Source organism: Dreissena polymorpha, chromosome 4 (assembly GCF_020536995.1).
Source record: "Dreissena polymorpha isolate Duluth1 chromosome 4, UMN_Dpol_1.0, whole genome shotgun sequence".
Lineage (NCBI taxonomy): Eukaryota > Metazoa > Mollusca > Bivalvia > Myida > Dreissenidae > Dreissena > Dreissena polymorpha.
The window spans coordinates 127325020-127341056 of NC_068358.1; the positions used below are offsets into that span (position 1 = coordinate 127325020).

The 16037-nt window shown below is 37.7% G+C and overlaps 1 protein-coding gene across 1 annotated transcript in view; it reads right to left on the reverse strand.

Moving 5' to 3' along the window:
- LOC127876328 (coiled-coil domain-containing protein 87-like) overlaps positions 1 to 15133 on the reverse strand; it is a 38025-nt gene extending 22892 nt beyond the window's left edge. The window contains exons 1-14 of the mRNA XM_052421438.1: positions 15010 to 15133; positions 14431 to 14502; positions 13980 to 14070; positions 12658 to 12709; positions 11594 to 11774; positions 10762 to 10893; positions 9158 to 9258; positions 8452 to 8515; positions 7746 to 7847; positions 7124 to 7240; positions 4730 to 4893; positions 3921 to 3972; positions 3324 to 3350; positions 1452 to 1478 (exon numbers count right to left, since the gene is read on the reverse strand). Of these exons, the coding sequence (XP_052277398.1) occupies positions 1452 to 1478; positions 3324 to 3350; positions 3921 to 3972; positions 4730 to 4893; positions 7124 to 7240; positions 7746 to 7847; positions 8452 to 8515; positions 9158 to 9258; positions 10762 to 10893; positions 11594 to 11774; positions 12658 to 12709; positions 13980 to 14070; positions 14431 to 14502; positions 15010 to 15027 (1200 nt within the window). The 5' untranslated portion in view covers positions 15028 to 15133. The remainder of the gene's footprint in view (positions 1 to 1451; positions 1479 to 3323; positions 3351 to 3920; positions 3973 to 4729; positions 4894 to 7123; positions 7241 to 7745; positions 7848 to 8451; positions 8516 to 9157; positions 9259 to 10761; positions 10894 to 11593; positions 11775 to 12657; positions 12710 to 13979; positions 14071 to 14430; positions 14503 to 15009) is intronic.
- Positions 15134 to 16037: the final 904 nt, after the last annotated feature.

Below are 16037 nucleotides of genomic sequence, written 5' to 3' on the forward strand. Positions count from 1 at the left end.
TTCTCTATAAAACTCATGTTAAAATTATTCATGAAAATGTCTGCCTTTCATTTGTTTTGACACAGCACCAGAATAATCTCAGACTATCATTCTTAGTACATAGGACATTATGTTATTGGCATTAAGTACAAAGGGTACGTGCTTGGTGTTTCATAAGTCAACCTCGTCATATTTTAGTCATATTTTAATCTTTTTCATGGACTGTAGGAAATAAGGCTACCACAATTTTGTAGTAAAAATAAATTAATGAGCCATATCATTGATTTTTTAGTCCAATTCTGCAGGGAAATTCAACCAATGAACAAATGTGTTTGCCTTGTTTTATTTACTGTTATCAGTTCATAATGTCATATATACCGTTAATACACTAAAATGTTGTTTTTTCTCAGACGTTATTTGAAGAGTATATAAACATGAAGTGTAGAAAACTGGTCACTAGTAAGCTCTTCATTATTCAGTGATTTTTTTTTGCTCAAAATTACAGCCGATTTTCGGCTGCTTCCCAATTGCAAAAATCCATGTTTTTTCCAAAAAATCTTACCAAAATTTCTCAAAAAGAAGCCCAATTTCCCCCACTCAAAAAAAATAATTTTTTTTGAAAGAAAGAAGTCTTAGCTGTAGATCTCAACTTTATTTTTTAAACATCCTACAAAATATATAAATTTACTTTAGTCCTTTTTGTCCATAAATCATTCCTAAATTTGCAACTTTTATTGATTTGAATAATCCCTATTCAACCAGACTACTATTCTAGAAAACCCCTGAACATGCACTTAAAAACAATATCAATTCTGTTACTTATAATCATATTTATAATGCTTAATTTTTCCCAATTTCATGATATATCGCCCTATTTTTCCCAATTTCACAGTTCATCGCGCTAATTTTCCCAATTCAAATGGCACAGGCTGTAACAAATTAAAGCAAAAAAAAATCACTGTTATTGCTCTCTTTTAAATATTATCATATTTGCAAAAGAAAATTTCGCTGGCCAGTTCACCTAATTATATAATGTAGTCATATCAGAATATATACTGACGATGAGTAAAGCTTTTTTAGTGACTTCTCCTTATTTAAAACACAAACAGTTCAATAAATGCTTTTCTCTACTGATAATTTTTTATTAAAAACTCTTCAGTTGTACCTAATTATAAAATGCAGTATATTGTGTAACTGTTTGTTGTTTTTTTACTTATAATAGAAGTGAATAAAAAAATCTTGTCTTTAATTGGAGCACCAATTTTGCCCCCATGGAGGCTGTCAGCAAAAATGCAAACACGCACAATCGGTTTCATACTGCTTGAGAAACTACAAAAAATGCATGACGATCATTTAAACTTTAGGTTTAGTCTGATGTTGATTTAAACAAACTGCAGGGGATGTGATAAATATAATGTCAAGACAATGTGACAACACTTGGACAAAAATGACAGACATGCACACAGCCGTACCAGCTTCAGTGTTTCCTCTAAACCCACCTGAAACCATCAACTAGGAGTAAATACTTGTAATGGTATCCGAGATAGAGGACTGAACATGGACTCAAACAGCCCAAAGGTGTCATGACAAAGGAGCCCTACTCTAGGAAAACTAGGTATGTAAAGTGTCATCCCAGATTAGCCTGTACAGTCTGCACAGGCTAACCAGGAACAATAATTTCCACCTGGACTGGATTTTCTTAAAGAAGAGACTTCATTTCAACAAAAAATTACATAAATGTGGAAAGTGTCTCCCTGATTAGCCTGAGCAAAATGGATATTCTGGGATGACACTTTATGTACATGCATTAAACCTGGTTTTCCTAAAGAGAGGCTAAAATGAAGTAATCCAGTAAGAACAGTCCTGCAATAAACTTGACAAGTTTCAAGCTTCTCAGAATTCCAAATTATCCAGAGTAATTAACACAAACAGCATACATACCTGAAAGAAAATGCACAAAACACATAAATAAATTAACCATGCTGCTATAATCCTCACATATAAATGATAGAAGAATGTATGTAAAATGTTTCTATATAAGAGATAATGTCATTATATTTGTATCAATTATAAATTTTCATACAAACAAGAGCTGTCACCATAGGAGGACTTATGCCAACTATAAACGCTTGATAGAAGTTATGAGCTTTTTTTGAAACCTAAACGCAGATTTTGAAACCTAAACGCGGACCCTAAGTTCAAGGTCAAGGTCACAGGGGTTAAAATTTGTGTGCGTATGGAAAGGCATTGGCCATATACACATGCATACCAAATATGAAGGATATATCTCAAGGGACATAGAAGTTATGAGCATTTTTCAAAACCTAAACGCAGATTTCGAAACCTAAACGCGGACCCTATCTTCAAGGTCAAGGTCACAGGGGTAAAAATTTGTGTACATGTACGTTTTGAAAGGCCTTGTCCATATACACATGCATACCAAATATGAAGGTTATATCTCAAGAGACATAGAAGTGATGAGCATTTTTCGAAACCCAAACGCAGATTTCGAAACCTAAACGCGGACCCTAAGTTCAAGGTCAAGGTCACAGGGGTAAAAATGTGTGTGCGTATGGAAAGGCCTTGTCCATATACACATGCATACCAAATATGAAGGTTACATCTCAAGGGACATAGAAGTTATGAGCATTTTTCGAAAACTAAAGGCAGATTTCGAAACCTAAACGCGGACCCTTAGTTCAAGGTCAAGGTCACAGGGGTAAAATTTGTGTGCGTATGGAAAGGCCTTGTCCATATACACATGCATACCAAATATGAAGGTTATATCTCAAGGGACATAGAAGTTATGAGCATTTTTTGAAACCTAAACGCAAAGTGTGATGGAAAGACGGACAGACAGACAGACAGACGGACAGTCCGATCACTATATGCCCCCTTTTCTTCGAAAGGAGACATAAAAAGTGATGCTCTTAAACTAGCTCTCATATAACAGCTTAATTAGAAGGTTCAATGACCACATTACTTACAGTACATGACATAACAAGCAGACTTAAAAATCCTTTTGTTTTTTGGATTTTTGCATTTACATTTTATCAAATTTGTTAAAGAACATTGATTAGTGTAACAAGAACATTTGTCAAAAACTATCAATAAACAATCAAAAATAAACTAGGGATTTAGACAGACATGAAAAAGGCAGAGCAGTGATTTAATTAAGCTGTTTCCACTTAAGTATTTACATTAAATCATCCAGTCAGCATAATTCAATGTAAATTTGTTAAAAGCCAATTAAACTGCCAATCAGCCCCCCCCCCCCCCAGCTAACCCACCTCTGGCTATTCTGCTTCAGCTAAGTCCCTTCATTAACTGATCAGTCCACCTACCTTTATTTTTGGCCAGTCTATCCAGTTCTTTCATATATCATAACAAGACATTAAGTACTACATATTGAACAATAGTAATGTAAATCGGAAATTTTGTTAAAAATGGTACCCATGATAATTGGTATCAGTAATCTATTTCAGTATATCACCTTTAACTTTGTGATGGGAAGTTTTAAAACCTCTTAGAATCATGTTTTGTATTTAGCAAATGTCAAGTGAGGTATTATATTAACATCTTGTCAACAAGAATCATGTGTCAGATCATATGTACAAAAAAAAATAATAAAAAGTATTCCTATTGAAATATTGCATGTAAGATTGCTACACATTACAAGAATTTAAAAATTTTTAATCAGTTTATGCAACTGTCTTATTTTATGATTGTCAAAACAATAGAGGCAGAATATTTCTTAAAACTGAAGTTCATGCTTATAAAATATGCAGTAACATTAGCAGACACTGTTCATGGACAAAACAACTGTTTTTAATCATAACAGTATGACATTTACAGTGAACAATTAAGTTGCCATTTAGCCTTAAAAGAAAACCCAACCTTCCAGGTTTATTACACAAGCACTGTCAATGAGAACTACTCACAATTGAGGAAAACACATCATCTCCCTGGAAATTCTTTGGAGGATTGTTTGGCCTGAAATAAATGTAAATGCCCATATAGTTGTAACAGATTTCAATTTCTAAACTAATTAAGTACATTTAATGACACATTTCTTGGTTCAAATACAAGCTTTTTCAAAGTTTGACTTTCGACTTTGTATTGTGACCTTGACATTGAGGTTCTGAGAAGGGTGTTACATGTTTCATGCCATCACATAATGGTGGTCATCTGTGGTTAGTCATTTTAAAATTGCATGATCATTAACAAGCTGTTCAATTGCATTTGGCATATGTAACAGTGACTTTTGAGGCATGTTACACACAATATGTCATCTTCTGATGGCAGTCAAGTGTGGTAAGTCATTATAAAATTGCACAATTAGTGACAAAGTGTCCAGACAAGCTCTGAGGATTATACTGGCATGTATGCACATACAATCGACCAGTGTGATTGCTATATGGAGCTTCCAGTATGAGAGCTTGACATGGGTATGTGCTTTACATGTTTACACATTAAACATGGATAACCATTTCACACAAAAATGTGAAAATGGCTATATACAACCAGAATAAAGACTAAATAGACTACCAGAAACTCGCAGTCTGTTCAGGTTTTATGCTGTTCGCTTCTCATCAGTATCTTAGGATTGGAAATAAGCCTTTAAAATTTGAGTCTATTAGAAAGGTCTAAAACTTAATCAGATTTTCTTAGGGACTATAAACACGTACAAATGCGTATCCCAGCAGTAAAGAGTTAAGTCTGGTATTTTATATAAAACTCTTCAACTTACGTTCTGACCCACTGTTTTGGGTCCATCTCTCCCCAAGGGGGCTTGGCCTGGTTCTGTGCGAAGGCTGGGTTAATGACACGATCAGTCCGCCTGCGCACCAGTGAGGCAGACGCCATTGTTCCCGTCATGTTCACAGAGTCAGCTGCTGGCACCACCCTGTCATCCTGTACAGAGGTCAATAAAGTATGCAAAATAAATATAGATCAAATCTTACAACAAAATTCCTAGATTCATAATTAAAGCCAGCAATGTTTTTTCTCCTCTTAAAAGTTATGGTAAATGGCACTTTCCCAATCTGGAAAAAATTACAAAATTCCAAATTCCTTCGAAAACAAATCCTAAAACAAAGGAAAGTTGTGTCAATAGGGTTCCAAATGCATTTTTTGCATGTGAACCAACACAAGTGATTAGTTGTATGTAACCACAAGCACCTTGCTTGATTAATTCAGCATCAGTAAATTTGCTATCAAAGTTTTGGTTTGTTTAATCTAAAACGAAATTGTTTCTGTCAATAACATTAAAAGATCAGCCTGATGGTCCATAATCTCCCAGTGCTTACATCATCCAGCTCCAGGTGCTGTGTGGAGATGGTCCATGATCTCCCAGTACTTACATCATCCAGCTCCAGGTGCTGTGTGGGGATGGTCCATGATCTCCCAGTACTTACATCATCCAGCTCCAGGTGCTGTGTGGAGATGGTCCATGATATCCCAGTACTTACATCATCCAGCTCCAGGTGCTGTGTGGAGATGGCCCATGATCTCCCAGTACTTACATCATCCAGCTCCAGGTGCTGTGTGGAGATGGTCCATGATCTCCCAGTACTTATATCATCCAGCTCCAGGTGCTGTGTGGGGATTGTCTATGATCTCCCAGTACGTACATCATCCAGCTCCAGGTGCTGTGTGGAGATGGTCCATGATCTCCCAGGACTTACATCATCCAGCTCCAGGTGCTGTGTGGGGATGGTCCATGATCTCCCAGTACTTACATCATCCAGCTCCAGGTGCTGTGTGGGGATGGTCCATGATCTCCCAGTACTTACATCATCCAGCTCCAGGTGCTGTGTGGAGATGGTGCATGATCTCCCAGTGCTTACATCATCCAGCTCCAGGTGCTGTGTGGAGATGGTCCATGATCTCCCAGTACTTACATCATCCAGCTCCAGGTGCTGTGTGGTGATGGTCCATGATCTCCCAGTACTTACATCATCCAGGTCCAGGTGCTGTGTGGAGATGGTCCATGATCTCCCAGTACTTACATCATCCAGCTCCAAGTGCTGTGTGGGGATGGTCCATGATCTCCCAGTACTTACATCATCCAGCTCCAAGTGCTGTGTGGGGATGGTCCATGATCTCCCAGTACTTACATCATCCAGCTCCAGAGGCTGTGTGGTGATGGTCCTTGATCTCCCAGTACTTACATCATCCAGCTCCAGGTGCTGTGTGGGGATGGTCCATGATCTCCCAGTACTTACATCATCCAGCTCCAAGTGCTGTGTGGAGATGGCCCATGATCTCCCAGTACTTACATCATCCAGCTCCAGATGCTGTGTGGAGATGGTCCATGATCTCCCAGTACTAACATCATCCAGCTCAGGTGCTGTGTGGAGATGTTCCATGATCTCCCAGTGCTTACATCATCCAGCTCCAAGTGCTGTGTGGGGATGGTCCATGATCTCCCAGTACTTACATCATCCAGCTCCAGGTGCTGTGTGTGATGGTCCTTGATCTCCCAGTACTTACATCATCCAGCTCCAGGTGCTGTGTGGGGATGGTCCATGATCTCCCAGTACTTACATCATCCAGCTCCAGGTGCTGTGTGGGGATGGTCCATGATCTCCCAGTACTTACATCATCCAGCTCCAGGTGCTGTGTGGAGATGGTCCATGATCTCCCAGTACTTACATCATCCAGCTCCAGGTGCTGTGTGGTGATGGTCCTTGATCTCCCAGTACTTACATCATCCAGCTCCAGGTGCTGTGTGGTGATGGTCCATGATCTCCCAGTACTTACATCATCCAGCTCCAAGTGCTGTGTGGGGATGGTCCATGATCTCCCAGTACTTACATCATCCAGCTCCAGTAGCTGTGGGGTGATGGTCCTTGATCTCCCAGTACTTACATCATCCAGCTCCAAGTGCTGTGTGGAGATGGTCCATGATCTCCCAGTACTAACATCATCCAGCTCCAGGTGCTGTGTGGGGATGGCCCATGATCTCCCAGTACTTACATCATCCAGCTCCAGGTGCTGTGTGGAGATGGTCCATGATCTCCCAGTACATACATCATCCAGCTCCAGGTGCTGTGTGGGGGATGGTCCATGATCTCCCAGTACTTACATCATCCAGCTCCAGGTGCTGTGTGGAGATTGTCCATGATCTCCCAGTACTTACATCATCCAGCTCCAGGTGCTGTGTGGAGATGGTGCGCATGATCTCCTGGTACACCTCCCGTATCTCATCTCCCAGGAACAGGTTACGGTCCAACTGCTTCACGGTGGAGGCATCAATCTGTTAACATCATGTGCCAGTAGTCAATTTGAAAATGGCTCAAGAAAAACAGGGCTTAATGCATGTGCGTAAATGGTACTCCCATATCAGCCTATGCCGTGTATACAGACTAAACAGGGACTACACTTACTGCCTAGACTGAATTTTTATGGGGCCTATGAACAAAATATTCCATGACAGCAGAAAGTGTCATCCCTGATTAGCCTGTGCAGTCGACGACACTTTACAAACACACATTAAGCACCAATTTCCCACAGCAAGGCTCATATTCTGTTATCATCAGAGTAAAATTGGGTTTCTATTTGACATAAAGAAAAATATGACACATGTTAGTTATACAATCATTTCTTTGGTTCAAGGTATTTAAATAGCAAATGAAATGTGGAACCTAACATTAATGCAGGTTCAATTAAATTACAAATAAATGTTCATGTTTTTTATATGACAAGGTGTCATTAATCTGCAAGAAAGTGTTTGATGACCCTATCAGTAGTATGTAACCTACCTCATCGATGAGGTCATTGTAGACAGTGGCGTATCTATCGAGAGTGATGGAGGATATGCACACCCTCTCTGACACGCGAATATCCGACGTACGCACCTCCATCTGTGAGAAATACATGCACAAACACAACTTAAAAATTAAAAAAAAGTATTGTGTCTGTCTGACTGTAACAAACAAATGACAATGTTATATAAAACAAACAGAAAAACACTTAGAAAACTATAAACTTTATACAGAATGAGAAAACAAACTAACACGTAAGGGTTCACTAGAAACCTGAGAATTAATAAACAGAGATGATAGTGCTTTATTTTGTCAAATTTGGCCCCAAGTCCTAATGTCAAAAAGTATAGATTTTTCTTAAATTACTGCCAAAACCACCATTTGAAGGTTCAACAAAATGTATTAATTGCAACATTCAATTATTGAATTCATCTCCTTATTCAGCTATATGAGTTGAACCTGAGCAAGTTTAATGCTTAAGACACTTTAATTCTTAATTTTATAGTATTTCTTTGTTCAAAAAACCCAACTAGATTTAAAATGTTTAGTCTCAACATAAAATATTATACAGAATGCACACACTGAACACACAGGCTGACAAATTAAAATAAATTTCTCATATTTGTCCACACCATTTTGCAAATTTATTAATACCACCAGTGATACTACAGGGGAAAGCCTTCCCTATGCTCTACCCACACACCTTGTTCGGCAGTTTTGTCTTCACTGTGGCTGGCTGGGGATGTTTGGGGGCTCGCAACGGGATGCTGCAGAAAAATAAGAACATTTTAGCCTAGCTCTGGAAAATCTCAGCTTAATGCATGGGCGTAAAAAGTCGTCCCATATTAGCCTGTGCAGTTGGCACTTGCTAAGCAGGGACGACACTTTCTGCCTTAACTGGATTTGTGCTTAGAAGAGATTTTCTTCATACGAAAAATTCCATCAAAGCCGAAAGTGTTGTCCAGGATCAGCCTGTGCAGTCAAAACAGTTTAATCTGGGATGACGCTTTCCATTTTGATGAAAATTTTGTTGAAGAAAGTCTCTAATCTTGGACGACACTAAGGGTAATTTTTAAGATGTTTGCAATTTTTTTGTCAAAAGTTGTACAGCACAGGGAAAGAAATTGTCTATTGCTGTTGCCGTTTTTACGGACAGCTATGCAAACTCAAACTAACATCTTGGAGTAGAACATTAAAAAACTGTTTTACTTACTACAGCATACCAGCATACACTGATCCAAGGGATTTCTATATATTTAACATATAGAAAATACATGGTCTGATGACAAATAGACCCACTAACGCCACCTAGCCAACTGACAGGTGAGACACTACTTCTTGGTGCAAGATGTTTCCAATTAAATCATTGGCATTCAGTTCTAATATTTCAGACAATTCAGCACAGTTACCTTCTCTGTTCATGTTCTTTTTGCTGTTTTTCCTCGAGTTCTTTCATTTTCTTCTCCAGTCTAGCCTTCAAACCATCGTGTTTGGAATGGCGAGTGATGGCCTAAAGAAACGAGAAAGTTAACAGGCCGCCATGGTGTAATGGATATGGTGTCCGTTCAAGTGACCGGAAGGTCACGGGTTCGATCCCTACGAGGGAGCGTTCTTAGATCTCCCCCATAGACACCAAGTACTGGTTCCTAGGCCCAGAAAACCGACCTCGAGAACATTTATATCAGCCTTAGGCTTTCGATGCAATTGAGCTAAAATAAATACGTTTAAACTAAATTAAACTAAACGAGAAAGTAGAGCAGTGTTGGTGTATGTTTTACCAGCTGTTGAAAGGCATGACCTTTTTCTGTATAATAGCTTTGTTGAAGGGGGAGGGTAGGAGATAAGGAGGTTGAATAAAAAAAAGAAGTTGAATAAAACACAGGTCCAGGTATATGGATATCACGATTATTTTCTACATTATAATCCCTTTTTTTCAGCTTTATTTAACAGGTTTAATACTTACTTTTAGTAGCTATTGCACACAAGCAATCAAGAAATCAATTGAATACAAATCTTTTTTTAAAAGAATTATGTATACTTCTGAGCTGTGAATAAAAGACTACTTTGCCCATATAATTCACAAATGCTCATAAACTGTACCAAGGCACATATCCGAACAGAAGCTACATATACCTGCAACAAAATCTACATATAACGGAAACAAAGGCGGCATATACCTGTAACAAGGCTAATATACCTGAGACAAAGGCAGCATATACCGGTCACAAAAGCTGCATAACCTGTAAAAAAGGCAGTATATACCTGTCAAAATGCAGTATATAACCCCCTCAAGTAGGCTGCATATACATGTCACAAAGGCTGTTTAAAACTGTCAAAAAAGGTTGTATTACATGTCACAAATGCAGTAATATACCTGTCAGAAGACAGCATATACCTGTTCACAATGGTCGTATATACATGTCACAGAGGCAGTATATACCTGTCCAAAAAAAGGGCATTATATACATGTCACAAAAATAGTATATACCTGTCACAAAGGACAGCATATACATGTCACAAAGGCATTGAATACCTTTCACTAAGGCAGATCATACCTGTCACATTGCCAGAATATACATGTCACAAAGGCAGTATAACCTGTCAAAAAGGCAGTATATACCTTTCACAAGAACATAATATACCTGTCACAAAGGCTTTATATATATGTAACAAAGGCAGCATATACCTGTCACAAAGACAGTGTATATTTGTCACAAAGCCAGCATATACCTGTCACAAAGGCAGCATATTCCTGTTACAGCAGAAGTATATACTTGTAACAAAGGCTGCATATACCATAAACACTAAGTTTTTTTGACATTCTAAGTTTTCGGACAATATCTTTTTTAGCCAACATAACTATGTTTGTGACTCCAATATTCAAGACACTGAGATTTTCCCCAATAATAATGACCAACCTATTTGGTTAATCCTGTGAAACATCACCCAAGTGTTTTACAACATGGTTACCGCCATAAAACTGAACCGTAATATTTTTGCAATTTGTATATACCTGTAACAAAGGCGGCATATCTTCATCAGTCTTCACTTCTTCCTCACCCTTCTTCATCAGGCGCTGGAGGTCATTAGCGATGAACCCACGTGTCCCTTGCTGGGGGGCCATGCTTGAGGGGTCAATCTTGGCCTGCAAGAGGAAACAAGTAGAGTGAAACACTGAGCCTTGTTCTGGGAAAACTGGGCATAAATCATGTGTGTAAAGTGTCATCTCAGATAAGCCTGTACAGTCTGCAGTCTTTGTTTAGAAGAGAAAATTTTGAGACAAAAACTTTGATAAAAGCAGAATGTGCGAGTGCACAGGTTTATCATGGATGACTCTTTACGCATATGACTTTAGCTCAGTTTTCAAAGAACCAGAATCATTTAATGATTGAACTGTTTGGACAGGTGCTGGACAGCATTTGTTACAAGTAAAAGCAATAGAAGATTTTGAATCTGACAGTGAAGTAACATTACTAAGTATTGGCTACTGTAGTCATGACTGTAACTGTAAGTAGATGGTTCAAAATATATGTTAAGAAATTGTTACATAACATACTAGGGTTAATCGGTAAACGGTAATTTATGTGTCTCTTTCTACTCAAAATATTTCTTATTTTTAATCTTATTTAAATAATTTCTGGTAGAATTTCGTTTCATGCTTCAGGATAAGTTAATCAATTGCAATCGCCATAACTGGTTGAACAAAATTAAAAGCTGGTACAAATCCCAATACAGCGTCCCTGCTACGCAGCTGGTTCCGTAGCACATTGTTTTTTTCATGCTGGTTCAACCAAAACATGATTCAAAGATGACACACAGCCCAATTACGTGAGCCCAGTCCATACCTGGTTGCTACGGGCGTTGTCCTTCTTGAGCAGCTCCACTTCCTGTTGGTCCAACTTGTCCACCCGGATATCTGGGTCAATGCCGAGCTCCTCCATGAGGTTCTCTCCTGCAAAGATCTCTGGAAGTGACGAGGAACGCTTGAGCACCACCTTCTGTATGGATATCGTCTCCTTGGAAATCCTAAAAATACGGTCAATACTAAGTCTTGGGAGAGTTTAAATAAGCTTTCGTTCGTGAATCATGGCTATTTTAAGGAGAAATCAATTATGATGTTGTTGTACAGCAAAACTGTGTAATCTTAAAGTTTACAAATAACTTCGAGCTATCAGTAGTTTGGGAGTTGGGAGTTCAAGCTTAGTGCTGCTTTACCATTTTCTAAAATTTGTAGGATATTCAAATATTGATAGGTTTATTCCACTCTTGTTCACTGATTTTCACAAGTCAAAATTACACATGCATATCAAAATCTAGTCAAACAAAAATTCTTAGCTTCCAAAAAAAAGTTTCAGGTAAATTGAAAGTCCTAGACATGATCTGTTTTATTATAGAATATACACATATTTTGTGCGCAGTTTTAAGATTCTCATGTAAAAAAAATAACATTATATTGAACAAACAATTCCATGCCAATACACAAAGGAAAGAACAAACTGAAATATGCCATATCTTTCATGCAGAAGGCCTTTCAACTAATGCAAACAAATCTTTAAGAAAAATTCATATATTCAGACGATTTCACAATAAATTTCAATGCAATGTCACTCTGTATACGCAGCAAAAAATATCTCAAATGGCACATATGCTTTCCCAGCAGATTTACAGTGCAAAAGCGTTAAGGTCGCAGTGGTTTAGTGGATATGGTGTCTGTCTAGCTGCAGGAAAGTCATGTGTTCCATCCTCATTTTATGACTCTTATTTCGACAATCCCTAAAGACAAATACACCACATAATGGTTCCACTCAAGAAGCAGACTTGAGAGTGTTTCAATTAGCCTTCAGCCTTGGATGCAATCAAGCTAAAGCAAATAGATTATAACATTAATTTAAAAACTGAAAAAGCCTACCCTGAAACCGGGGATTTGGTGTCTGACATTCTGGACATTGGATGCTCCGACTCTAAAATTGGACAACAGAGGGTAAAATACAGACTCAACAAAGGGCACTGACATAATTATGACAGCAAAGATTTTAGTTCAACCAGACTTTTCAGGAAGACTTAAGCCTTCTTCTGGGAAAGCGGGGCTTAATGCATGTGCGCAACATGTCATCCTATGTCTGGCGCTTATCAGGGACAACACTGTCCGCTTTTATAGTACTTTCTCTTAACGGAAGCCTATTTTTAGCAAAAATTCAGTTTAAGCATAAAGTATTGCTCCTGATTAGCCTGTTTTAACTGCACAGGCAATTCTGGTACGACACTTTAATAACATGCATTCAGCCTAGATTTCCCAGAGCAAACCTCATATGAAAAGTAAAACTGGAAGATGTAAGTCTCCCTCTAGATAAACAGGGCTTAATGCATGTGGGCATCATGTCATGTGTAAACTGTACATGCTTATCAGGGACAACATTGTCCGCTTCTATAGTACTTTTTATGGCATGGACAAATGCTTTCCTGGGCCATATGAACAGCTGTAGGGAAATGTTTATTTTCACACTACCATGTAAATAGGTCGCCATTGGGTTTACAATGCAAGGGCATGTTTGTTAACGTACTGTAACATGCAACTTTTAAGCTATTTCAAAATACAAATTTAATTATTTTATTTTTTTTAAATAACTTTTTTAATTGATGTAAATTAATAAATTTATTTTCTAAATAAAACTTGCCTGAGGTGGTATTGTTGGCATTGTTGGTTACGTAAATTACTACTTATAATATTAATTTCTGATAAAACAAATACGTTGTTAACTCGACAAGTTGCAATCCTTGATAGAATTGTTACAAACACGTTATTTTCATGAGCAATTTGTGTTTGATATTGATTAACAAAACATCAAATAAGCAGTCTAATGTCTTAACTGATCTTTATCACGAGTTAGATAAATGTTTCAATTACTGCTGCCCGGGTTAAATAAATCAATAGCGCCAATTATCAAACACCTCCCCTGTTTGTACCACTAAGGTACTGATTCATTGCTATATTACTTTGTTTGTTGACTCATTATTCATTACCATCGATGGTTTGACATGTTGTTCTAACTTTGGGAGTGGGGAAATGTAGGCAATTTAGCAGTGTGTCGCACGCATATCGAAAAATCGTACAAATTACTCCAAGAAAAAAACATAATCAATTTTTGTTCAGATAACAATTTCCAGTTGGTTGCCATTCTAACTTTTTTGTGATTTAACAAAATGTGAGCCCTTGCCCAAAGTTCAGCTCACCTTCTGATGGTGTTTGAAGTGGTCGGTCAGGCAGGCTGGCTATCAACTCCTCCACTGGTCTCTTGTCAAGGGTCGGCATGCTGGCTACGATCTTATTAAAACACACACATCATTCTAATAAATACAGATTTCACTGAATATTTTGCTTTTGTTCTGTTGTTTTTTTTTAAAGCCACCGTTCATATATATTTATTCCTTTATATTGGCATTTATTCTACTTAATCTTAATAATGGTCATTTTTGTCAAAAATCTCTTCTTTTTTAAAGAATACATTTAGTAATGTAAATGTGTGAAAACACTTGGTATGAATGGCAAATGCACTAATGGCCATGCTGTGTTACTTAAGTTGAATCGCCAGCTATCTGTTGAACGGCAGACTAACAAATGTCCATGTCATGTTACTATTGAGGCATCCTCAGCTATCTATTTCAACCAATAAGCCAAGCTTACTTTCTGGGCCTCATGCTCCGGACTCTTGAAATGGAACTTCTTTGTCTTTGATTTTGGTCGACTGGTTTCAATCTAAAAATGAATCAATACCATCTATTTATTTTCTTCTTTTTGAACTAACAGCAGCGTAGTTTATTACTGCATAATAAATTTGAGATTTCCAAAGATCAAAAATATATCCAGACTTCCTGAAACTAGATTAACTAATCGGGTAATACAATCACATTTCACTTCCAGAAAAGTGCATATTACACCAATGGTATAAAAATACTTTGAATTTCACGGAAACCTGAAAATATTTTATGGCACATTTCGAACCCATGAATAAAGAATCAGCCCTTGAATGCATCTCCATCATGTGGGCAGTCCGAGGAAGTTTCTGGAAGTCTGTTTATTTCTTGGTCTATTAAGATTTTTATTCACATGACATGTTAATCAATATAATGTGTGCTTATAACATAAACATTTTCCACAAAGTTTTTTTAAGAATTTCTGGACTTAAGCTTGAAATTATTAATGTGAACACAACCAACAGAGTAATGTCAACCCTTTAAGCCCCCATGGAGAGCTGTCTCATACCAGCGTCTTGTAGGTCATCTTAGCCGGCTGTGAGTCAGAGTCACGTGACCGAGGGGATGCCAACAGGAAGTCGTCCGAACCCGCAGGGTCAAGGTCGGTCCGACCTCGTATGTCACTCACCAGGTTACCGACGGATAGTCAGGATGTTCAACTGCAAGCAACATTTAAATATAAATTAGCCTCGCTATGAGAAAAATGGGGCTTAATGCATGTGCATAAAGTGTCGTCTCAGATGAGCCTGTGCAGTCCAAACAGGCGAATCAGGACCACACTTTCCATCTTAACTGGATTTTGCTAAGAAGAAACTTCCTATAAATGAAAAAAAAAACACACTTACCTGGTAAGCAGAAAATGTTGTCCCTGATAAGCCTATGCGCACTGCACAGGCTAATCTGGGACGACACTTTTACGCACAGATGATAATCCATGTGTACCAGGAGCATGAATCATCTGTAAATCTTTGAAATTAACACAAAGTGACACTCGGCATGCAAGAATTTAAATATTCATGAGTCTTGACATTGTAGCATATTCCAAATGAAAACATGCTAGCAGGGATGTAAACTATATATAGGTCTTTAAATATGAACAAATGAGAAACTCCTGACAGCAAAAAATGTTTCAACATGTTTGTGAGTGTTTTAGTGCAAACATAGGGACCCTGCAAGTAAGAGTGTTAAATGATGACAAAACTTCAATAATACAAAAATTAAACTCTGCCGGGTAGAATTAGCAATGTTTGTAAGTCTTCAAATATAAACCTGGTGTAAAACATTTGTATAAACTTTTTAAAAAACCTGCTCTACTTATGATCAAAATTCCCAGATATTTACATGAATATGACTATTTCAAAGTTCTTACAATATATCATATTAAAATTCTTAGATTCACTTGTTAATTTCCTAAGTATTTCAATTAAAAAAACCACAAAAACACATCAGTTTAATTATGTAAAGTGTGACTATTTTTTTATTAGCTTATACATAAAATACTTACAATTTGTTGGCATCAAGGGAAAGCTGAGCTTT